The sequence below is a fragment of the Cyrtonyx montezumae genome, unplaced genomic scaffold (assembly GCF_038088225.1).
Source record: "Cyrtonyx montezumae isolate F1298 unplaced genomic scaffold, pur_monq_1.0 scaffold_3, whole genome shotgun sequence".
Taxonomy (NCBI): domain Eukaryota; kingdom Metazoa; phylum Chordata; class Aves; order Galliformes; family Odontophoridae; genus Cyrtonyx; species Cyrtonyx montezumae.
This window is the reverse complement of record NW_027072034.1, coordinates 55,683,770-55,709,854: the sequence shown is the minus strand read 5'-3', so window position 1 is coordinate 55,709,854 and position 26,085 is coordinate 55,683,770. Positions and strand designations below refer to the sequence as shown.

Below are 26,085 nucleotides of genomic sequence, written 5' to 3'. Positions count from 1 at the left end.
ATACTGTTTTGTGCACACAGTTGTAATATTTAGGACATGGAAATGACCAAAGGATGTCACAGTAATCCTCACCTGCCAGGCAGCAGTATGTGGGATCCAGTTTTGCCCTCTGATACATTTATGCAGTCCTGCTATTAGTAAATTGCAACTGAAAGGGTCCTTCACAGAAGAGATTTGGAGGGTGCTTTTCTTAGTCCGTGAGACAGGACATTAACAGCTTTAGTGCCTGCAAATATTTGGTCTGAGAGTGGGGATCTGGTACTGTTCTCAGTAACCAAGTAAGGCTACAACCCTACAGACATATCTGTACTTGCTTTAAGCAATGAGCTGTACTTAGAGAGCATATTTAATATGTCCAATAAGAAGAAAGTAAGTGCAGTTTGAGAAGTTGAGTATTCTGTTACTTGCAGCTTCCACCCTGAATAACAATGAACCTAATTTTTATGTACTTGTAATTTGTAATTACAAAGGATTAAAATGACATTTTATCCAATCTTACATATAAATTTTGCACTTATAGATAAAAAAAAAGGTAGCAGTGGCAGCATTGTGCATGTGAGTACACCTGTACCAGAGGACTTCCAGAGCATGAAACAACTTCGGTTGTGCTAAATGCACAGTATGGAGAATTTCTTAGCTTCCAAGCCTTCAAAGGCAGTACCAGAGAGACCTGAAGGTGAGATGGAAAACAAGGGACCTCTTCACAGCAGCTGTGAACAGGGAGCTTAGAGGTGGCCAATGGGGAAGCATGAGTAAGATCAAGAGGGACACTTAGGTTATTTTTGTGTGGAAATGAAGATTATACAGCCATGTCATGACCCTACAGCGAGCTGTCCAAAAGGCACACACGTGTAGGCAATGAGGCTGGTGCTTGAGAAATGCCATGTCTTTGGGATTGAGGGAGTTAGAATGTATATTTATACTGCAGAAAACATTAGGGATTGAGGAGAATTCAGCACTGAATAAACTAAAGGAGACTGTGAGATGGGATTGCTGGGGCTCTGGGCAATCTGATGTAGTTCTTGATTCAGCAGCTGGCAACCATGTCTGCTGCAGGGGGTTGGAATTGGATGGTCCTTATAGCCCCTTCCAACCCAAGCCATTCTATGATTCTGCGATTGCTGAGGAGAGGGGAAAATGGTAAATGAGGAATTTCTACACCGGTTCGTGTGAGAGGGGTGAGCTGGGGCAGAGAAAGCAGCAGAAGAAATAGAAGGGCAAACAAAGAGAAGGGGGAGGAAGGGAAATTCAATTTGGAAAAGGCACCCAAAAAGGCTTTGAAGACAGCTGGGAGAAGGAATTAGAAACTGGTCTGAATTCAATCTGTTCTTTCTCAGCTGAAGTTGGTGAACTGCTGTCCAAAGAAACTGAGGCGAGGTGGATGGAGAACAAAGGGTTTGTGGGTGAATTAAATGTGAAGAAAAGGCAGGTCTGGGCACGGGAATCGTTAGTTTGAAGCACCGCGTAATGAATGTGACACCCATGAATGTGTCAGGGATGATGAGAAAAGAAAGCTGTGGTAGAAGTCAGTTCAGCCACGGGAATTCTATTGGAGACATGGCACAGCGCGAGGGCAGAAACGGACAATGAGGCTCTTGTAAGAGAAACCGAGAGTTGGATTTCTTTTAAAATCTTGTTTATTTAAGTCATTCCCACGAACGCTGAGACCCGATTCACAAATGCGAGCACCCTAGGTGAGCACAGCTCATTTCCCTTCGCCGCTCTCCCCACTGGACGCACAGGTTCCCTGTGTGCTCACCAGCCTGACGGTTGCGTGGGTCAGGCCGTGCTGGGAGAATCCTCTCCCGCCTTTACACCACTGCAGGGCAACGGCGCGCAGCGGGAGAGGCTCGGACAGAGGAGGCTGAGCAGCCCCGCCCCCACCGCTTGGTATCTCCCTCCTCCCCCCGCCCCCGAGGTGGTTTCGCCACCCCCTCGCCTCGCCTTTTCCCCGCCTCCTCATTGCATATTCATGAACACTCGAGCGCCCCGCCCCCCTCCCCATCGGCCGCCGCGGTGGGCGTGCCCCGCACCTCCCCCTGCCCCGCCCCCTTCGGTGCATATTGATGAGGCGTGATGCGCGGCGTGCTGTCGTGTCGGGCGGCGCGGGCTCTGATTGGCCGAGCGTGGGTGTGCGCGGTGACGCGCGTCGCGGCGGTGCGGGTCCCGATTGCTGCAGCCGCTTGTCAGTGTGACGAAGATTGGCACCCAGGTAAGCGCTGTCACTCAAACCCGCTCCCAGCCAGCCAGCCCGCCAGCCATCCATCACGGCGCACCCGCCGCCGCCGCCCGCCGGGCCCAGCCATTCCGCCGCCGCTCCGCGGGGCGGGTGGTCGGGGGGGGGTTGGGTAGCGGGCCCGGCGGGCGGCACGGCGGGGAGGGGGCGCCCGCACCGCCGCTCGCCCCGAGGGGGGTCAGGGGCGGCGGCGGCGGGCTGGCGCGGGCGGGAGGGAGGGGGGAGTGAGGAAGTTTCTGGAAACGCAGCCGCTGCCGCCTCGGCCGTTTGTGCGGCTGCGGCGGGCGCGCGCCGGCGGGGGCGCGCGAGGGCCGGGCGCGCGCGGGGAGGGGAGAGGCGGGGGCGGGAGGGGGGGGTGGGGGCGCGCGGCGGGGGGCGGAGGAGGAGGGGGAGGAGGGAATAGGGAATAGAGAGGCGGCGGCGGCGGGGTCCTTAAAGGGGCAGCGCCACGAGGGCGCGCAGGGGGAGGTGGCGGCAGTGACAGCTGCAGCGCTCGGCACCTACCGTGCGTGAGCCAGGCGGGAGAGGCCTCGTGTTATCCGTCGGACCCTCGACACACGGGTGCCTCCGTGGAGCTCGCCGCTTCTTCTTCGGCTTCTGACGCGGGGATGTGCCGCGTGGCTTTAGAGATGCGGCGGAGGTGCTGCGTTTGCGCCTGCCGCGGTGAGCCGGGCCTCGGTGATGCGGCCCCTGGCTGCGTCCCGCCCTGCACGTGGTGTGCGGGTTATGCCGCCCGGAAAACCGGTGGCGACCGTACCGCAAATGGTACGGCTAGGCCTTGCCAGTGCTGGAGTGTAGAGTGGCGAGAAATGCAGTGGGTGCGTTTTCTGAATGAGTGTCAAAATCACACGGTTATCCATTTCTGGGTCTGCGTGTAACCATACGTAGTCATTAAGTTTCATTCACGAATATTCAGGCTGAAGACTCCGTCTTGCCCCCAGTTACCCTAAACCTAACCTAACCCTAACTGTTTTTATTCTCAGGGTTATTCTGTATTTCTTCAAATGTGCCCTATTGGTTTGTTCCATGCAGTGTATGGTGCATTTTCTCAGCAGACTGATTACTCTGCATCTTTCTGGCGCATCCTATGATTAAAATAACCCCATGAAAGCTTCCGTGTAGGTTTCACTCCGCTTTCCTCACGTAAGCTTCAGTTCATTAAATGGTGGAAGATGGTTCTGTCATAGCCTACAGCTCCTGGCAGGGAGCGGAGGGGCAGCACTGAGCTCTCTGATGACAGTGACAGGGCCTGGGGAACAGCATGGAGCTGCCTCATGGGAGGGTCAGATTGGTATCAGGAAAAGGTTCACCAGAGGGCGGTGGGCATGGAAGAGGCTGCCCAGAGCAGTGGGCACAGCCCCGAGTGCCAGAGCTCAAGAACCGTATGCACTCTCATTCCTGGTCTGATTTGTGAGGGGTTTTGTGTGGAACCAGGAGGTGGACTTGTTGATCCTTGTGAGTCCCTTCCAGCTTGAGATATTCCATGATTTTCTTTGTTTACAGGGTGAAGGTAGGCTGTAGTAGGGGATGGTGCAGTGCGCTGAGTCTTGAAAGTCTCTTTGTGTTCATTCTCACTGATCTGAGTGATTTGAGGCAATGTAGCCTTGTTTGAGTTAAGTTTCCATACCCCTTCCTCATCCAAGGTGGATCTGTCATAGAGTGCTGTGCTGGACAGCCACTTGTCTTGTTACTGTTTCCTGTGTGCTAACAGTGAAACAGAACTTCTTACATTTTGTATTACTGTTACATCTGCTTTATTTGTGTGTGTATATGTATATATTTGTGTGTTCATATTCACACACACGTATACACATATATATATAAACTTCACTTTGCCTTACTACGGTTGCTGCTGCAGCAAACATTGAAGTGTTTGAGACACAGTTCAGTTCTTGGAGAGGCTGGGGTGCTGGTGGCTCCATTATGTCCCAAATGTAGAGGGGTGCGGCCCAAGCTGTATTTCAGAATGTTGTGTAATGCTGTGAGAGCTGTATGCCGCCTCTGCAATACCAGCTCACCTGGAAGTTTGCAATAAAGCAGCTGAATGTTTCGGTGTAAGACTGAGTTGTTTTTTGGTGTGTGAAATTTAAAATTCCATGAATGTGATTTTTTTTCCTCTCTCACAGCAGCTGGTTGCTTCAGCCATGCTTGTTACAAGGCTGTAGGCTAACAAATGCGAGGTCTCACGGGAGGTTGTTTTACCACAGCTCAGTGCTGTACAAAATGTAAAACAATGTATTGCTCTTCTAAGCAAGGGAATCCAGGAGCAAGAAGAAAGCTGCGAATGGAGTGCTTTCCTTGGCTTACTTGCTGCCAGATGTTACCCAAGTATTTTATCCTGCCCATTACAGCTCTCCATCAGATAATCTAATGCTAATGCCCATTTATTAGCAGATTCTTTGCTAAGGCTGTTTTGTATCATAGCTTTGTATTGTTGCAGTCACAAATAGAGCTGGAGGTAGGGTAGAAAACAAAGAGAGCAGGAGTCTGGAAATATTAGTCTTTTTGGTACTGGAGCATTATTATTCTTTTATCAAGGTATAAAGGGAGATAACTTGGTTTCTTTCCTTGTCGTCACCTAAGTTCTTACAATCTATGATGTGAATGTGCCTGCTTGTTCTTAATGAAGCAACTACTCCAGGCTACAATCTCATTTTTTTTTCCCTGCACATATGTGTATAAAAGACTATTTGCTATTAAACAGGGAGGCCATTTCAATGCTTGCACACTAAAAGATTTTTGAAAACGAGAGGCAAAAAAACAAGATAATCATATCCTTAGCTGGGTACTGAGATGAAAAAAGTCCGTATGATTCACTGAGAATATGACTTTCTGCTGATGTACTGAAAGGAATACTTTTTTTTTCAACTTTAATTTATATTGTACTTGGGAGCCCTTTGAATTCCATGCATTTTGTTTTGAGTACAGAGGGAATACAGAAATCTGGCTGTATTTCATATCCTGCTTAGCTTTTTTTTTTAAGCAGCATAACAAACAGAACAATGGAAAGGGGTATTAAAATACTTAGTACTGAAAAAAAGTAAATTTTGAGTCTTTTATATTCAAAAGAAACAAGTTTGTAAGACATAAATTGGAGCTTCATACATATGTAGCACACCTAGAGAATGGAGAGATGAAATTGTATGTGCTATTGTAGTTTCATAGAATCACTAAGGTTGGAAAATACCCTTAGGATCACTTAGTCAGAACACTGGCCCATCCCCATCGTGCCCCACTGACCACATCCTTCAGTGCCACATCCACACGGTTCTTGAACACCTCCAGGGATGACAACTCCACCACCTCCCTGAGCAGCCTGCACCACTGCCTCACGGCTCTGAGAATATTTTTTTTCAGAATGTGCAACTTGAGGCTGTTCCCTCTCATCCTATCACTATTACCTGTGAGAAAAAGCCTAGCCCCAGCTCTCTACAGCCTCCTTTTGGGTGGTTGTAGGGAGCAGTAAGGTCTCCCCTGGGTCTCCTGCTCTCTGACCTGAAGAACTCAGATCACATAGTTATGCACTGTGGCCCTTTTGGGTGTCTGTGGGTCATGACATCAGCAATGTCAGCAGTAGAGCTACCCTGTTATTTTAATTTTCAATTTTCTTTTGTTTTTAGTAGTTTATTAGTCATACTAAAATTTACCATTATGAGTATGTTTGAACAGAGGTATTCTGGAAAGTTTAGGCTAAAATGACTCGGCATTTTGAAAATGACATTCAGAGAAAATAAATATGTTAATGAAAACAGGAGGGAAAGTGCTTTTTTGGCTAATTTAACTGCAACTCAGCATTTTGGCTCTGGAACTTAGCATAGCAGAGCTGGGAGGGAAAGGGAGCATACGCATTGACATAGCACATATGGCTGTACCTAGAGAAGCTTTCAACAAATTACATGTTCTTGAAAAACTGGATCAAGCATATTACTTGGCAATTATTTATTGAATTGCTTTAATATTCCACATAACTTGAGTATTGCCCTGTCTGTTGGTCACTGTGTGTCACCTGTCCATGCAGTCATAATCTGGACTAAGCAATTAAGCAGCAGCAGGCAATAGGTAGGTTTAATCTTGTGTAACCTTTCTCATCTGTGCTTCTTCCCTAACACCAGATTGTGCAGGTGCAGTGGTAGTGATGGAGAGGTGAAGACTGGTCTTCGGGGAGGGTGGGGAGCAGAGGCTGAAGCCTGGAGGGAACGCAGTAAGCCCAGGAGCCTGAAGAAATTACAAATGGTCATGACTGGAGGGGTTGAGAAGTCAAGGGGTGAGGAAGAGAAGTGAAGAAGAGTGGTAGGATGTGAATAGGAGAGCCAGACTGCTCATGTTCAACCAGATGTTGGAGTTAGTAGATGGTGAAAAGCTTGCTGGTCAATTGTGGCTGGATTTGGCAGTTAAAGGACTGGGAATTTGTGTCTCTTTAGTTTACTCAACTGGCCCAAGTCAGTGTTTGTTTCCTTGAAGGGCTTCAAAATCTATTGAAAATCATTATTTACTGAGTGAGTGGTGAGGGGCTGGAACAGGCTGCTCAAAGAAGCTTTGGATGCTCTGTCCCTAGAGGTGTTTGAGGCCAGGTTAATTGGGGCCCTGGGCAATCTGATCTACTACCAGATCTGGAGGTTGGTGTCCCTGGCTGTAGCAGTGGTTTGGAACTTGATGATCCCTTCCAGTCCAAGCCATTCTATCATTTCTGAAATCATCGAGGGCGTAAAAATAAAACTACTGATACTGGAACATTTTTATCTTGAAGCATTTAAATGCTCAAAAAATGTATGGAGTGGTTTTGGCTTACATATTCAACATCTTAAGTCCATTTTAATTTCAGTTATTAGTTAAACAGAACTCATCCTGTGCCTTCAATTGTATGTCAGTGTCATTAAGATTTGTCTGTCGTAGTATCATTAGAAACTGGGACAGTTTTGTGATAAGAATGCTAGAAAACTTCATGCTTATGAGATGACATCCTACAGAAATGTCTTGCTAACGTTGTAAAAATATTTGATAGAAATAAAGGCATAGTATGATTGGTGCTTATTTTGTCTCTTCTTTATTAAAATAACTATAAACACAAAACATGATTAATTTCAGTCACTGGCTGCTAATAGAAATCATGATTAAAATAGAGCTTGCCAATGCTTTGGTTTAATTTAAAAGAGATGTTGAAATGAGCTTCTTCAGAAGTAAGAGAGCTATGATGAGCTTGTGGGGATATTCCAGAAACTGCAGTGGCAGAGATGCAGAGTTGGGGGTAGTGCGTGGGCAAAGGTGGTAGGTGTCCACGCAGGAAGTGTTGGGAAGTGGGGTGGGTGGGCTTCTGCTTTTTTAATGAAATTGTTTGAAAAAGTAATGAGGTATCATAAGGTGGGAAAGTTTTATCAGAATCGGTTTCAGCTATCTTAACTGCTGATAAACAGCTTCTGGTTTTCAAGGGTTTTTTGGTAGTCCCTTTTAATGTGGTCCTCTTAACACTACAGCAGCAAGTCAGATACTACGTTATCTTTTTATAGTGGGAAATCTAAAATGTTAGGCTGATAGCATATTGGATGAATCTTGACAGGAAAAATAATTCTTCTCTGTCCCATGATAAGTGGACGTGCTAGGATACACAAGCAAGAAACATAGAAGTCCTTCAATATGCCATGTTAAGGAAAAATAGTGCCAGATTCATCCTTTACTGTGTGAACACTGGGAATGAATGAGAGAGCGGTGGGAAATATTCTTGCTTCCTTATGCTCTAATCCCCCAGGAGTCTTGAAGCAATTAGAGAAGGAAGGCTTCCTTTCCCTCACATGTTTTCCTTTTATCACAATTTCTTTCTAGTCCCCATAATTCCTTTCTTCTATTTTATGGAGCTAATAAAGCAGCATCAAATTACAGTGTGAAATGGTGAGGAGAAACTGAGATGCTGCAGGAAGTTTCTTGGAGAACAGTTGGAAGAATGAGGTTTTAATGCCCATGAGGATTACAGGCACATACAGCGTTGAATATGTCTTGCTGATTGAAGACCATATTATGTAGAATTGTCAAGACACAGAATCACAGAATTGTAGGGTTTTGAAAGGGACCACTGGAGATCATCGAGTTCAACCCCCAGATCATTGAGGTTGGAAGAGACCACTGAGCTCATCTAGTCCAAATGTTGACCCGTCGCCACCAGTATATACATCCAGTATCCAACATGCAAAGAAAGATTAATGATGGGTTGAAGCCTGGATTTCTGAAAAAAATCCCCCTTAGCAATAGGTTTTAATTTGTCAGTTTCTTAAAGTATAAGGTGCACTCTTTTTTAAATTTCTTCTCGTCTTCATCCAGATTAATATATAAATAACTTTATTGCATCACCAAACAATAAAGGGAAAAAAAGTGACACAAAGTAAATCTCATTTTACTGCAGCAGAAAATTGGTTTTGTGGCTTTTTTTTTTAGGGCTCTTCTGCCAACGAAATTGACAGCGTAGCTGTTGTGTAATAACTGTTGAGCTGTATTTGTGTAGTGTAACTCCCTGAGGCAGGTATTATACTCCTGAACAGGAACATAATCTTTCTAAGAGTATAATATTTCTAAATAATGACTATACTTTGTAAGTACAAAAGATTGACGAAATGAAAGTCGCCTCACTGCTGAGTAAGGACTGCATTTTCATTGAGTGCATTTTTAATAAACTTGTGTGCATCAACTTCACACTGATTTGTTTGTCTTAATTTTACTAAACATCTCTTTGTGGGCAGGTCGATGGAGATAAATAGCCACTGCAGCAAAGGTAGAATGGACCCCTGCTGGCAACCTGTCATATGTACTCTATGTTTTACTTTGTTATTTTTATTTGAATCCATAATAAAATAAATGTATCTTGCCCTTAATGTATGCTAATATTTGTAGATATGAGTGTACACACATGTCTTTGTTTCTTACTGGCTGGCATGCAAAGTGAGAGTAGTTGAACACAGAGTTCATTTATGCTTGAATAAACAAGGTTGTATTTTACTTCATAATAAAAACCTAAGCCTTTAAGTGACAAAGCAAGTGGCCATTTGTTCTGGTTTCATAGTTAACTGTCTTCTTTATGTTGATAACATGATTGTAAAGCTTGTCTGCAAGAAGAATAAAAAGGAAAAAACAAATGTACAACAGTAATTTATAGTGTAGGGTCCGTGATGCCTTGGTGTTGTCTCCATCCTTTACCAGGTATAACTGCTCTCTGTTCTTGCCTCCTCTGTGGTATGTGGGAGGACAAAACATGCAAGCTCAGATCTCTGTTGTCTTCTTCTCTGATATTTTTTATGCTAGGCTCTGTAGTCATAATTGCTCTCTCTTGAAGGAAAGCAATGTGACTGCAATGTCCTCTGGCTCCTGTGCCCAATCTCTTCTGTGGCATCCTTCACCTGCGCCTGTATTCCTTCAGTACTTCCTTTGTTCTGCCCTCGATATCTTGTACACTAGGTCTTGCAGCTTGCCTGTTTCTGAAGCTTCAGGGAAGGCTTTGAAAGCAAGGACTACTTTCTTCTTCATGCATCATATTTTTTGAGTGATCAGATTTGTCGGCCTTGATGCTATAGGTTCTTTGCTGCAGCTGTTTCTGAATGGAAGGAACAGGCTCTTCAGATTTGTGATGGTGAAGTAGACCTTGTAGACAGAAAACAAAAATTTGATAGTCCCCATTTATTTGACAGTGACCTATGTTCAGAAGATTCTGCAGAGAGTGGGAAATGATTTTTTGAAAGTAGTTCAGTAAGATGAGCAAAGTGTAAAACGGAATACCAGAATTATAGGAGGTGAAAATTGTGTGAAGAAGGGAATAAGAAAAAAAATGAAGGAAGGTTGTTCTTGGGATACACACGTCTTGTACAGCTGAGGATGAAGAGATGAGAACTAATGTCATCTGCTCTTTAGGGCTTCTAGCTCAATATTTCATCTCTTACCAATGGCTAAATCATATAGTACCTCGCAGCTCCCCAGAGTGTCTTCCCAGCTCTTTCAGAGCTAGTTTTTGTGAACCATGGATGGTGTCTGTATTGACTAGCCCTTAGCATTATGTGTGTCTGTAAGCTGACCTGGAAAACAGTACATGTACACTACACACAGATAAATGTTGGTTCACAAACGTAGATACCAACTTCATCTCACTTTCAGAAACGTTGGTGTTACATTCATTTCAGCTCTTACGCTCTCAGCAAAACTGTGAACATGAGAACTTTTTCTGTGTGGGAAACTAAGACAATCTGGTTCAAGAACTGAGCTGTGTTGTAGTCATGGTGACCTTTGCACAATGTTAGCATCAGTAACCTCCCATGAGAGTTTTCTATGCATTCTCTAGTACTTTTTAGCTAAATATTTTCTTTGCTACTTTGCTTTTGCAGTCATTACTAGTCCTTTAAAGTAGCTTTAATGTATCAAACAAGTGCTGTGAAATTAAATAAAATTAATCTTAAGTGATAATTTGTGTGAAGCTTTTTTAAAATTGCTGAAAATATCTGTAGCAGAACCACCTGCCTTCTCTAAACATTCAATAGCAATGATGGCACATGCTCCTTTGTATGCTGTTAGTGTTTATCATGTGGAGGATTACTTGATTATAGCCGACATTAGAATACATTCCACAATCAAATGAAAGTGTGATTATGAAGAAGATTTAAATTGCCCTTTCTTGGCTTCATGCTGAATTTTGATGCGGAAGGGCTTCCTATAAAACACTGAGCTGAGTTGTTCCTATTAGTTTTATTTGGGGATGTGTCATGTCTTGTCTAAGCAGGCAGAGAGTAAAGTATAAAGGCTCAACAGCAAGCGAGTCAACTGATGGAGTGTATCCTTCTGCTATGGGTGTCAGCAGAGACAAATGAGAACAAATGTAGGAACGTGAGGGACTGCTATCCTCACTGGTGTGGGATAGTAAGGTAGAAAATATAAACCCAAATCTTCTCTTGAATCATCTTCAGTCTCAGAAAACGTGTTGTGTGTTGTTGTCTCCTCTGAACCTTTTTCTGTTGGTTCCCAGGTTTCTGTTGTGCACCTGATACATCAGTGGGACTTACTCCGCTGGAATGAGATAATGATGTCCTCAATCCACTGAAGGAGAAGGGTGAGCAGCTTTCTCCCATTTGACTTAGAAAGCCATGCACCATGGGAGCTGTATCGTTGCGTATTTTGATGAGAAGTGAAGCAGGTTCTAGATGTTTTTCATACATCAAGCAAGCTCTGTGTTTTATTTCTGTAAGAATGTCTGTTACACTGCACGTGGTGACTGAAGTTAAGAACGAACCAACAAATAGCCATAAGGGATCTGCCAGTCCGCCGTTTCTCTCTGAAGTACTTCAAAAGAACGTATGTAGTGGAAAATTAAAAGGAACAATTATGTGTTAACAAGTTGCTTGGGTAGTTTCTTCACAACCCTAAAGACAGTTAGTGGTTGGCTTATACCCTGAAGCATAACTATTTATATCTCTTAGAAACATCTGTTGTAGCTTGTATATGTTAAAAATGATATTACTGAGCTCCAACAGCTAACTTGCACCTTATGTTAACATTACTGGGTGGTCCCTGCGCTCTTAATTACAAAGGAATAAGTAGAGCAAGTGAGCAGTGATGGACACAAAGTAATCGCTTTGTCTCAAGTGTTTCAGCTCACCTTTAAGGTTTTTTCTTAGATATGCTCCCTAACCTGCAAGAAGTCTGCACACTTCTAATTATGACCACCCCTCTTAACTTCCTTTCTAGCCTATGGTTTACCTCCGTAGTCATTTCTGTTAAAGACTTGAATTTTTCTTTCACTTTTGTAGAATGCAGTGGTTTTACAAATTCCCTTTCACTGCAGATGTCAGTGATGCTTCTGATTGCAGTTCACGTGTCAGCCTCCAGTTTACATGACCTTAAGTGCTTCCTTGGGTTTCTGTCACACTTTGTTCTCAAAAATAAATGACATGGGAGTTAATTCTGTTCTGCATGAAGCAGTCTGGCAGACCCCTCTCAGCCACTAATTGTTTTTTTTGTTTGTAACTCTTTGAATATAACACAACTGCACTGTTTTCCTTCTACTCTCTATTTCTTCAACGAAGGATAATGGAATTTTTAAAGCTAATTTGTCCAGAAGTCACGTGTGCTTAGGCCCAATTCAGATACCTTAGGCCATATAGCGTTAGGTATCGCTGTGCTGGTTAAAGATGGTCCTGCTGTGAGCTGATAATCACCACACATGAACCTGAAATTACCACACATGAGCCAGAAACTACCACACTAATAGGTCAGCCAAGAGCAGGGATTGTGTGAGTGCGCATTTATGTGCCTCAGACAAAATCAGCTGGTTTGCATCATAGTCACCTTCAACAGAGAGTTGAATTAGCCTGGCTACTTTATGTAGAAGGGATCAGAAGTCATTCATGTGTTGGTGAACTCAGGGGTAGGGCTGTGGAAATAATTAGCTCTGGCAGGGTGGCAGTGATAAACATCTGGGAGTGATACTAGCTTCATCTAGCATCACTATTTGCAGAATGAACATCTGCTTAGGCTGTGTATCTGCTAACTGGGACTGATGTTGTATCCTAAATTAGCTTATAAAAGCCAAATGTGTAAATACCTTTAAAGTTATTTTTCTTGAAGTCTAATGTAGTTTGTTTCTAACCACTACTGGATAATGAGGAGATGTTTCTCTTTACTGAACTCAAGTAATTCCCTCAGTTAATTGCCTCAATTTAAGTGTGTCATTAGCTCAATTTGTTCTTCTTGATTTGCAGTAGTTTTCTTCACTAAATCTCATCAGTTGCTATCTTGCCTAATAGTTTAATCTTCCTCTACTGTAATTATAAGTCAGAGGGGAAGCTCTTATGGGAAATAACAAATCTATCCATGTAGAATCCTTCCTAGCTATTCCACAGGGAAAGAATGGGGCTAAAGCCCTTTTTAAGTGAGATTATCTATGGATCTAGCTCAAGGCTGTGCACCTCTTTTTTTTTTTCTTTTCTTCATTTGGCCTAAGGGATTTCTCAGAGTGGAATCTTTTCCTTATGGAAATGTGGGAGGAAGAGTCAGTCTAGAAATTCTTATCATATCCTATTGTCTTCACCAGTTTGAATGTGTTATTTTGGTTGCTTCCCTCTTCATGTTGTTATTTGTGTCACTAATACTATCACACATCTTTGCTAGCACTAAACCATTCTAGAAGTACTTATCTTAAGCTGTTTTACCTTATTTCCTCATTTCTAAGAGCTTATCTGTCTCCTACAGCCAAACAATTTCTTTAGTGACATTTTGCATGGAATTCTTCAACTTGTGAAATAATCTTGAAATAGTGTTTACTATTTGTGGATTGATGGGTATGATCTGTTCAAATGTTTTGATTTTGAGGGTAGTTTGGTCTCTGCTTCTGGTATCACGGTCAGAAATGAAATGTGTGCCTTTTGGGAAAGAAAAGCAGGACTTTGTATGTGCCTTTTGACTCTATCAATACAGTCAGTCATCAGTGTCATGAACGTAAACTATTCTGAAGAAGTGTTTAAACATAAGGTAAATGCTTACAGGACTTATGTTTTTGAATACATTCCCTTGAACTTCTTTTGGAAAGGCATCTACATTCAGGTATCTAATTCAACTTTAATGTTGAATGATTCATAGCTATAAGAATGCAATTCTGAAGCGTTTCTATCAGTGAGTGTGTTCATGTCTTTCCAATTTTTTTTTTCTTTTGATGAGAAATTAGTAATTTTTTTAAGAGTTTCAAAGTAATAGATACTGTTCACAGAATCACAGAATTGTAGGGGTTGGAAGGGACCTCCAGAGATCATGGAGTCCAACCCCCTGCCAAAGCAGCTCCCTAGCCCAGGTTGCACAGGTAGGCGTCCAGGCGGGTCTGGAACGTCTCCAGAGAAGGAGACTCCACCACCTCTCTGTGCAGCTGTGCCACTGCTCTGTCACTGCACTGGGAAGAAGTTCCCACACACGCTTGTGCAGAACTTCCTGTGCATCAGTTTGTGGCCGTTTCCCCTCATCCTATCACCATGCACTGCTGAGAAGAGTCTGGCCTCATCCCTTTGTTGTCCTATAAAAACTGGAAGCTCAGGTGGGATTTAAGTTATAAAATTAAGTAAAGTGTAACAGAAGTTAGAAGTGTTTCTTGTTCTGTTTTGTTCTACAGTGTAATAGTAAAGGGCTAACTAACATTTGTGTTATTTGATGTTACTTAATGTTTGGGTTAGAAATATTAAAATAACTCAAGGGTTTATTTTGTTGGTTTCTTTGGTTGGTTGGTTTGTTTATTTGGTGGTGATAATTTGCTGTGGTTTTGGGTTTTTTAATCTACATCTCTAAATAATAAGCAATGACTCATTTAAGAAAGTCTCTGTTCTTCACAATTCTGTTTTATTTCCTTTTCTTGGATATACATATATTTTTTTTTCAGTGCTTACATAAAGTAAGAATATTTTTTCTGCATTCTGTTTTGAAAAGAAGTAATATACAAGAGGAAGCATTGATTTAATTTTCCTTTTTTTGGATCAAGCCTTCTTTGCAATTGGCCTTCTAATTATTTAGTCATTAGTATTAATGGCAGCTATGTGAAAGCTGATAGTTGTGTGTGAGTATTTATCATCTGATTTTGCAGTAGCAGAAGTTCAGATTTTAGCAATGCATATGAAGCATTATTTATGAACATGAAATACTACTATTAAGAATTCATGTGCTGTTGAATCAGGGCCTGAACCACTGATTGATCACCTGAGGCAAGCACAGAGTCACCGCAGGAGCACAGGTGAAGGCAATGCACTGTGTGACCGGAAGGGGTGCAGTCTGGCTCCACCTCTCCCAGACCCCATTTAAGGGCTGACCACCACTGGGGAAGGATCTCTTGTTGGAGATCCCTCCCCTGTGGAGTTCTAGATAAGCCTTGACCATCAGTGACAGGCGAGCCTTTTCTTATTTACCAATTGTCTTTATACCATCTGGAAAAGCTATAGAAAAATATACTGTCCACCTTCATTATTTTGTGTGGGTACTGTTCTTTTGGGGTATTCACCCTACAATTGGTATGACAGGCAGGCTTGGGAAAAAAAATCATCAACTGATATGTTTTTCATTTGGAATTAAGTGTCCAAGCTAGCATCTATAACTGTAACCCAGCCCTAAGGCAAAGATTATACGCTGCCATCCAGTATAATGAAAACCACTCTATTATAGACTGGTTGATGGCGGCATGCTGTCTAACAAGGCCCAATAAAAAAGGCGTACCACTTCATACTGGTTTATGGTTGTGTATGGAGGACCTCCAAATGTACATTCAAGAACTGGGTACGAGGGAGGCCATGTATTCTGACACGTTTGAAAGTCCAGTCATGGAAAAGTTTACGGCAGGTATGAGAGACCTGATACTGCAGCAAGCCCCTTCTCATCTTTATGGGACATTGGTCTCCATACTAAATCCTTTAGTAGCTTCAGAGGCCATTGTCCAACAGCAGCCCAACTGGTAGCAGACCTTGGAAAAATAGAGTGCATAAGAACTAGGTGCAATGTCTGCATGGTCGAGGAAGCTGAGGCCTTCCCAATTAGAACCCAGAAGACTGCCCCACGGACACCCCGATCAGGCCCCACATGGAGGTCTCAGAAAACTGCGTTCAGTAATCTTATACAAGCTAGGGTTGCTTTTGCTGAAATTGATGGGCAGCCCAACCATATTTTATTACAGCTATGGAAACAACTAAGAACCAATCAAAAATTTCAGAGTACTCCCAGAAAATTGGGAGTATGAATAATACAAGAAGCCCCTACTACAACCTGGAATTTAGCTGATTTTTATAGTACCAAAAAGGAAGAACAAACCTCTACAGGTGCCTTGGGTTACAGTGCCTGAGCCACCTATGGTAAAAGTTCTCGATCTGGCAGAAATCATGGAGTGATGAGGGACATTGGTTCTCTTAGGGCCTCCAGTCCCATCTGTATGTCAGTTCTATATAGAACTGACAATATTTTGGACAAAATGGATGTGCAAAGTGTAATGGCTTTAGTAGACAGTGGTGCAGAAGCATTGATTATATATGGGAATCCATCTAAATTTAAGGGTAATAGAACAATGATTGGTGGGTTTGGGGGACAGACCATTCCGGTCACCCAAACATGGTTGAAACTGGGGATTAGGTGTCTCCCTGTAGGGTGAATAACCCAATAGAATAGTATTCAGAGAAAATAGTGAGGAAGAGGGTATATTTTGCTAGGCTTATCTGGATGGTAAAACCATTTCCAGATGGTTGAGGTTCACCAATAATTCCACAGGGGAGGGATCTCCAACAAGAAACTCTTCCCCAGTGGTGGTCAGCCCTTAAATGGGGTCTGGGAGAGGTGGAGCCAGATTCCACTTCTTCTGGTCACACAGTGCATTGCCTTCACCTGTGCTCCTGCAGCTGACTCAGTGCTCACCTCAGGTGATCAATCAGGCTGTGATTCAACAGTTCCCATACACTCCCATCCTGGGAGTATAAAGTGTCTGTTGCCCCAGTCCCAGGATACATCTTGGGCATAGACATTTTATGGGGTCTGACTCTCTAGATAGACTGTGGGAGAGTTCAGACTTCAGCAAAGGCACATTAGTATTCATGTGGTACAGACAATATAGAGGGGCTGTGCAAAACATAGCCTATTTGTTTGCTGAAACCACGCTGGATTACTAATGTAAGATAGTATAGACTCTTGGGGGGACAAGATGAAATATCAAGGACAGTGCAGGAACTAGAAAAAGTAGGCATTATAAGACATGCACGCAGCCCATACAATTCCCCCATATGGCCAGTGTGAAAGTCAGATGGAACATGGAGAATGACAGTGGATTATAGGGAATTGAATAAGGTCATGCTGCCCATCCATGAGGCTGTACCCAGTATTGCTTCCTTAGAGAAGGATTTTCCCTACTACCCAGTAGGGAAATCAAAACCTACCGTTGTGTCCTGGATTTGGCAAATGCATTCTTCAGTATTCTGATTGCTGAGGAATCGTGAGATCAATTTGCATTTACATGGGGAGGCAGGCAGTGGACCTTTCAGGTCCTGCCACAGGGGTACGTGCACTCACCAATGTGTTGTCATAACTTGGTGATGTTGGAGGCAGTAGAAGCAGTGGCAGATTCATTAACTGCCTACCTGGGTGAAAGAGGATGGGCTATCAATCCTCAAAAGCTGCAAGATCCAGGCCTATCTGTAAAATTTCTGGGAGTAGTCTGGTCAGGAAAGACCAAAGTGCTACCCAGTGCCATTGTAGATAAGGCTCAGGCATTCCCAGTCCTTGTAACACCAAAGCAACTGCAAGAATTTCTAGGTATATTGGGATATTGATGTTCCTTTATATCTCATTTAGTGCAGCTGCTGAGACCTTTGTATAGACTCACAAAAAAGGGCCAATCATGGGACTGGGGGAGAGCAGAGCAGGATGCTTTTCAACAGGCAAAACAGGCAGTTGAACAAGCCCAGGCATTGGGTGTATTCGATCCTACCCTCCCAGCTGAATTGGATGTTCATGTTGCTCAGGATGGCTTTGGCTGGGGCCTGTGGTAATGTCAGAGTTCTGTTCAGACCCTCATTGGTTTTTGGTCTCAGGTCTGGCATGGAGCAGAAGAAAGATATAGTATGATTGAAAAAACAGCTATTGGCTGCTTATTCTGCATTATAAGCAGTAGAGCCAATAACCCAGACAGCTGAAGTCATAGTTAAGACCACCCCAATTGAGGGGTGGGTAAGAGATCTGACCCACCTTCCTAAGACAGGGGTGGCCCAGGCACAAACAGTGGCACGATGGGTTGCCTATCTCAGTCAGAGGAGTAGTCTGTCTTCATTGCCACTGAAAGAAGAGCTTCAAAAGATTCTAGCCCCAGTGACATTACAGTGATACACCAAAAGAAATCTTGGTTGTTCAGCCACATAAGAGTCCCATCCAGGAAGGAAAATATCCCATTCCCGAAGATGCCTGGTACACGGATGGGTCCTGCAAGGGCAACCCAAGCAAGTGGATAGCAATAACATACCATCTTGCTGCAGATACAATTTGGTTTGAAGAGGGGGATGGTCAGAGTACCCAGTTGGCAGAGCTGTGGGTCATGTGGATGGTTATAACCAAAGAACCTGGTGACAGTGTCCTGAATGTTTGTACAGATAGTTGAGCTGTGTGCTGGGGGCTCACTCTTTGGATCACACAGTGGGCTACTCCAGACTGGACTATCCATGCCAAACCAATCTGAGGTAAAGATATGTGGTTAGACATGGAATACAGTTAAACACAGGACTGTACATGTCTACCATGTTTCTGATCACCGACCCCTACAGTCACCAGGAAATGATGAAGCTAACACACTGGCCTGAGTTAGATGGGTCGAGAATTCACCATCTGAGAATGTTGCCTGCTGGTTACACCAAAAGCTGTGTCATGCTGGACAGAAGACCATGTGGGCAGCTGCTAAAGCATGGGGACTGCCCGTACAACTATCTGACATTGCTCAGGCATGCCGAGACTGCTACACTTGCTCCAAGATGAGACCGAGGTCATTGCCTGAAACAACAGCCCATCTTGCTAGAGGACACAGTCCTCAACAGAGATGGCAGGTTGATTATACTGGGCTCCTCCCTTGATCTCAGGGGGCGAGATATGGCCTAACCTGCATTGACACCACAGTGGGCTAATGCAGGCCTATCCAGTACCAAAAGCCAACCAGGCATATACCTTAAAAGCACTCACAAGACTGATGGCTGCGTATGGGACACCACAAGTCATTGAGAGTGACCAGGGACTCACTTTACGGATGCAATGATACAATGCTGGGCAGAAGAGAACAACATGGAATGGCGATTCCACCTGCCATACAATCCAATGGGGGCAGGCCTTATTGAGCATTATAATGGTATTCTCAAGGCTGCCCTGAAGACGGACTCTCAGTCTCTGCAGGGGTGGACAAAAAAATAAAAATAGTTAAATGTTGCTTTAGTTTTTGCTGAGCCTCGCTTAGCTTTAATAGGAGACTGCTTCAGAAGTGATTTCAGACATAGGTTTCTAAAAGGAATTTCAGACTCTAATTTTAGAATACAAGATTTATACTCGTATTGGTGTTGCTTAACACTTGATCAATCAGTTGTGGTCTCTTTGTGTTTTTGATTGCAGGAATGTTCAGTGTGTCATTAGTCTTCTCAAAACAAAGAAACAAATCTTTGTTCTTTCTGATATTTTATGTATAACCTTTGAATTTATGAAGTACTGCAGAAATAAATGCTAGTTTTTACCTGAAGTTTATGAATGTAACAGGATTTAATCCTCTTAGAATATGATGTTAAATCATGAGATGATGCAGTGAATGTTACTGAAGCCTGTTCTGATTTTCCACATATAACTTTGTTGAGAAAATGGACATACGATTTGGACAATAAAAGCTCTTGCTGATTATTTTGGTGTTATAGTTCAATTGATTTTTATCGTTTGCAGTTGAGTTCTAAATGGTCACTTCTGTAACGCTATTTTTTTCTTCTTTTTCTTTTTTAGAATATTTGTTTGTACTGATGATGATTTGATGCAATTAACATTTTCTTAACCATGATGGCAACACAGACATTAAGTATAGACAACTATCAAGATGGACAGCCGGTAAAATTGATTTTCTTTCTCTATGAACTGACGCAGTTGGTAAGAGAAAGAAGTTGTGACTTTAATGCCTGTATTGGCATTAATTGAGTATCTATTTTTGTTTGTAAAACAGGATATTTGAAGTTTGGTTAGATGAGGATTTTATACCGATTCTGCTCTAGGTGATCTCTGTGCTCTAATTTTCTTACTTTTAGGAAAGGCAAGTTGAGTATCCTTAATATTTTGTGTTCATGATCCCTCAAGTGTTCTTACATGTCGGCAATTACAATAGCCAGTTGACGTTTAGGCAGTTATTGACAACTGGGTTACAAGGAATTAGATTTGTTTATCTAGAATGATATGCTAGTTTGAGTTGAAGCAGTTATGGTGAAGACTGGTAAAATACTTGAATTGCTGTAAGGAGGTTATTGATAAGAATGGATGATTTGAAAGCTGATCAACGATACTCTAGTTTTTTAATTTCTGTAAACAGGCAGATGAAGTCATGAACCATAGTGGTTTGTTTAGTCATGATGCTTCCTTTTGTACAACAGGCTATACATTGCAACAGTTTGAATTTCTAAATTAATATACTGCTGGCTAGAAACAAGTGATGCCAGTGGCCTGTACCCTGAAGACCCGTTTTTATGTTTCTCAGCCCAAAACAGTAAATACAAGTATTCCTGTCAGAAGATAGCAACAGAAGGAAAAAATAGCAACTTTTCCATCTTTTATAAAAGAAAAAAATGTTTATCTGAATGCTGTCTTATATTATTACTTTTGTTGTTGTTGTTTTCTGCTGCTTTTTTTGCATTTCTAATTGCTCTCTTCTCACTGCCTTACCTCTTTCACTGTATTCCCTCAGCAAATCTATCCCACCCTGTGACAACACAGTGAGAGTAATACATCTTTCTATAAAGAACAGATTGGTTGTTTTGTTTAAATTTGTTCCATGGTTTAAGCTCTTAGTGACCACGAAGGCAGGTAATTGTGGTGTCTGCTTCTTTTGTAGCATGAAAATGACACACAGAAGATAGCTCACAGTTTGAAGTGAGCTGTTTTCTCCTCCTAGTATGACAGAGCCCTCACTGAACATAATCTCTGCCTTCAAAGTCTGCAGATATGTGGTTCAACATTTATAATTGCTTATATGAGTCACCTCCTTCTGTTTTGCTCCTCCCTCTTGTCATTAGCCAATAAATCTGTTCATTAGTTGCATCATTTTTGCAAGTATTCTAGCTCTAAGGTCACCTATGCTTTCTGAGGAAGCTTTATACTAGGTAGGATGCTCTGTCATTTTCTCAGTTTCCTATTTTTCTTGAAGGTGGGTGGCCCTGATAGGTAATAAAGCACAAACCCTTCCATTCTCTCAGAACCTCACTGGAGGTCGTGTGAATGCCTTTTGCTTCTGTCATGTGGACATAGGCAAAATTCTGTCAGGTTCACTGGATCCCTCTCAGAGGGTTCCCATCAGTGGTGTGTTATATGTAAAAAAGGGAAAGAGGACAGAAGTTTTATTCTGTGTGTACCTGGAAATGTAAGTTCTGAATACGGGGGGCATACCCATAGCAGCACCTGCCTTCTATTCCAGACAAAGTTTGTTAAAGTAGAAAAGGCTGCAGTGACTCCTTGTTTTTTACAGAAGTAGTCATTGCTGGAAGGGGAGAGAGACGGGGTTTGGAATGTGGTGAGGGAGCAGCTATGACTCTCTTTAAGTCACCATTTAGCCCGAAAGATGTTTAACAGGGTGATGGGGAAGACCATTTCCAGTACCAGTAATACCATGACCTTGCCTACAAGGTACTGCCAGCCAGCCGGCACTGTGAAGGCCTGGGTAGAAGCTGTGGCTGTATGCTGTTTTTCCACTGGTGGCATATTTTGTCACTATGCTCTGAACTAGAGCTGGTGAAGGAATCCATGCTGTGTAAGCAGTTGAACTTGTGGATACTAAGGTGGGGGCAGTGGGCAGGAAAAAGCCATAGGGAAGCAGAAAGGCTGTCCCTTGGAAGACAAGTGTTCAGCTGCAGCCATGCAGCTAATAGAACAGCAGTATGGGAGGTAGCAGTTGTTGACCCCAAGTGGGATCAATTGTGGAGATATGAGGAGGTATTTCACACTGCCAGGGTGGCTGTGGAGTTGTTTAGTCATTTAGGTAGATTTGTAGGTCTTTGTGTTCTTTTTCAGTGATTCTTAGATTTTTTTTTCAAGCTTTTTTTTTTTGGGGGGGGGGGGAGGAATTACTACTACCCTATCTTTTTTTTTCTGCCTTACTATTTCATCTCCTCCTTGCTGTTTACTTGCAGGCCACCAGTCTCGGCTGGTTCTTTTAAACTTTCTTGCAGATCTATCGGTTTAGATTGATGACTTCTATATGTAGTGTCTACATTTATTTTGTATAGATAGATGAATTGTATTTAGTTAAACTGACAGATGCAACTTAACTGCCATTCAAATGTATTTTTTAGCTATTTTTCTTTTCCCTTAAAATTTGCTTACGTATTTTTTTTAAATAAGATACCTAGAAGCACTTACAGCTGTTTTCTTTAGGAGCTTGGGGTCCTTAAAATAATAGATATGTAAATTTGAGTGGTAAAAGTCAGGGGAAATTATGCTCCTAGTAATTGAGAGATTGGAAGGATGCAGAATATTTTAGTTCTTTGTAAGAAAATACACATTTTAGGGAGGAAGAAAAACTTCAGGATCACTTTTCTGCAGTATCTCATTATAATGTACAGTAAGGAATAAGAAAAAACACTGAGTAGAAACTTTTCCTTTCTGTTGTCTTCATCCTAAAGGCTTTATATGCAGTCATCCTCATAAAATTTTTGGAGCAATATATTCTAGCCTACTCAAAAAACAGTCACTTCAGAGATGGAATGCTTTAACTATTTACTGATATCTGTCGTTTCCATTTAAAACTGAGAGCTGAAACTTAAAGTGACCTTTACACTATTCATCAAAAAGTCTCAAGGATTAAAAGAGGTTTTTTGTTCCTACCATGGCTTCTTGTGTTATTGCCAAGTCATGCCAACCTTCTGGCAATTTAGTAGCCCTTTACGTTGCTATTTCCTTAGAAAACAGTGTGCTTATTTTACATCAAGCATGCAGATTTACTAATAACTTATCCTTTTTCTACAGATGCAAGTAGTAACAGAGTTAAAAACTGAACAAGATCCAAACTGCTCTGAAACTGATGCAGAAGGTGTGAGTCCTGCCCCTGTAGAATCTCAGACTCCAATGGATGCAGACAAGCAGGCAATTTACAGGTAGTAATGGACTTGTGCTCTGACTTTTGAAGGGTAAAAAAGAGGGAAATATTTTTTTTTAAGTATGTTCGTGAAAAGCAGCTTAAAAACAGATGATTTCTTGACGATATGTCTTAGCATGCTGAGAAAGGAGATCAATTTAACTTCACTGTTGATTTTTAGCCAAAAAAAAAAAATCCACCTTCCTTTTATTATGGGATTCATTCTAATCCAGCATAGTTTTAAGGATGCTCGAAGCTTGGCTGCTTTTAAAGAGCAAGTGCAATTTAGCATACTATTTGGGCTGTTGAGCTGTGTGCACTGCTTTTATCTTTAATGTGAGATTCTTTTATATATTTTTAAATTATAATTAGGTCAGTCTTTACTCACTTTTCTTTAGGGAGTTTTATTTAAAAATCTATTTCCCAGTAATTGGCTCAAACTGGATTGAGTGTTGATGTATAAACACAGTAATTTCAGATTTTTTCCAGTGTTAAGTGCCATGCTGAGTAGTGTGTTCAGTTTATATGAGGTTAAATGTACTTCAATTTTTCTTTCATTTTAAGTGCTTTATAAATACATAATTATTACCAGTTTGCAGTTAATTAAAAAAAAAAGTAGGAAAACATATCCACTCATTTTTAGACTTGTGCTGAGAAAAATGCTTCTGCTCTGAGCTGTCCTAACCACTTTTATAGGAGGCCTCCAAGTACAATCTGCATACTGTTGTCAGTTCTGTGAAGTTATTTGTGATTTATAAGTAAAGCTCATGTTGAAGAATAGATGAATTTTATCAGACTTAAAAATAATAATAAAGTTAATTTGTATTTATCTCATTTGTAGGTCTTAGCCCCTATTTCTTATGTGCCTTATTTAATGTTTCTGTTGCCACTCATTTACTGTAAATCAAATGGTGCTTCCTAACTCTTTGTTTTGTGGTAGTTCTGTTTATTTAAATATTTTTATTTTACTGCTTTACTTGCCTGTAGGTTATGTGGTAATGGAAAAAGGAAAAACAAACTTTCATCGTGTTCTGCTATAGCCAGTGGTGCTATGTGCAGTCTCTTCCAAGACTTGTACTTCTGTTTTTTATGAGTGATGGTTACCTTATGTGAGCTAGATAACTGACTTTTCAGTATTGTAACTAGAAGTGAAAAAACTTAACTTCTATTCTAGGCACCCACTATTTCCCTTGTTAGCGCTATTATTTGAAAAATGTGAACAATCTACACAAGGATCGGAAGGCACAACTTCTGCAAGTTTTGATGTAGATATTGAAAATTTTGTAAGGAAGCAGGAAAAAGAAGGAAAACCCTTTTTCTGTGAAGATCCAGAAACTGATAATCTGGTAAGTGTAAATCGTTTCTTTCATGTCTGAAACAGTCATCATGTTTGCCTCATTACTATGTCATATCTCAACTGGTGCTTATAGTTTTGCCTCAGAAGTTTCTTCCTACAAGGGATTCTTTTTTATGTTAATCCTGAGAAGCAATTTTTGAAGGGTTTTTTTTTTAAAACTCCTTATCTGTGCTTTTATTGATTCCTTCACAGTTGTTTGCCATATGGGTTTTTGGACTGCCTGAGATTAGTGTACTGGGCATGTCCAGAAACATGAGCTTGCCTTAGCCAGGTTGACTCTGCAAATTGATTTTAAGGTGTCAGACCTTACGTTTATTGAAAACATGTCAGCTGTGTAAGGTTTTTTTCCAACTGTTTTTTTTAATCAGGATTCATGTAGTTAATGCAGGAGACAAGATGAGCTTAGAAAACATAACTTACTGACTTTTATCTTACATGCCAATGTCCTCTTTACATTCTGATAGACGTCCAGAAAACTTAAATCTTCAATTCTGAGGATTTTCAGAAAGTGGTGAAATTGTGATTTCTGTGCTCCCTTTCTCTTGAATCACATTCTCTAGAGAAAGAAGCTCTCTTGCTATGCTTGTACCTAAACTACCTACCTTCTTGCCTTTGGGGTCACGCAACAACACAGTTTTATCATGCTTGAGGGTGCTAGATTTATGGGGTCAAGTGTTTATCTACAGGACTCTGTTTTGTTTTGGAAGACTAGTTTAAGGGAAGCAGTAAAACAAGTCTTTATCTTTGAGTCTACCTCATAGGAGAAAAAAGCCATGTATACAATCGAATTTGACAAAGCCAAACTGACAGTATTTATACATTTCCTGATTGTTGTTTTTATGTTATAGAAAGATTTGTGTGTGTGTTTAGTATCATGGGGGAGACTAAGAATGTATCTGGAGAAAGCTTAGAATCAAAACTATAACTTCATACAATGGCCTGGTTGAAAAGGTGCACAAAAATCATCTAGTTTCAACCCCCCTGCTGTGGGCAGGGTCGCCAACCACCAGACCAGGCTGCCCAGAGCCATGTCCAGCCTTGCCCTGAATGACTCCAGGGATGAGGTATCCACAGCCTCTCTGGGCAACGAGTTCTAGTGCATCACCGCCCTCTGAGTGAAGACTTAGATGAGAAATAAATCTGAGATGCTGTTTGGAATGGGCAGAAGGGGTACAGTAAACAGCATGTTAGGAGGAGTGCATATAGTTGTTAAATAAATAAATAATTTTTTTAAAAGGGCTCTATTTTGGCTTTTTTTGCAGACAGATGTTAACAGTCACTTTCCATAACTTAGATATTGTACTGAAGTTCTAGGAAGATAATATTTAAATACCATAATGGGAAGTGAAGTTGCAAGAGTCTCTTTGTATAACTAGAAGGGTGTGAAAGAAAGCACAAGACAGTATATTTTAGAGTGAGGCAAGTTTTTACAACTCTAGGTAAAGAGGCATAGGAAGTTATCTTCTCAGCTATTTGTAACATATATTTCACTGTAAGAAACAATGCGGGGATGGAGATTTACTAATGCATTGTGTTAATGATCTTAATCCATGTAAATTAAAAGTTTCTTAGTTTGTCATGTTCCAGGATGGATAAAGTTAACGCAGCTCACACTGCACTAGGCTATCTTCAAGAGTGCTTCTGCAAAGCTCTCTTACCAGGTGTGTTCTGGAGCTGTTT

At 41.8% G+C, this 26,085-nt stretch overlaps 1 protein-coding gene across 2 annotated transcripts in view; it reads left to right on the top strand.

Annotated features, from left to right (window-relative positions):
- The first annotated feature begins 2,132 nt into the window (after nucleotides 1-2,132).
- PKNOX1 (PBX/knotted 1 homeobox 1) overlaps nucleotides 2,133-26,085 on the top strand; it is a 42,009-nt gene continuing 18,056 nt past the window's right edge. The window contains exons 1-5 of one of the 2 annotated variants that reach the window (XM_065741638.1): nucleotides 2,133-2,212; nucleotides 11,226-11,309; nucleotides 19,721-19,822; nucleotides 22,940-23,067; nucleotides 24,223-24,394. In XM_065741638.1, the coding sequence (XP_065597710.1) occupies nucleotides 19,772-19,822; nucleotides 22,940-23,067; nucleotides 24,223-24,394 (351 nt within the window). In that variant the 5' untranslated portion in view covers nucleotides 2,133-2,212; nucleotides 11,226-11,309; nucleotides 19,721-19,771. Of the gene's footprint in view, nucleotides 2,213-11,225; nucleotides 11,310-19,720; nucleotides 19,823-22,939; nucleotides 23,068-24,222; nucleotides 24,395-26,085 lie in introns of those variants that run through there. The other variant, XM_065741639.1, reaches the window with a different exon arrangement.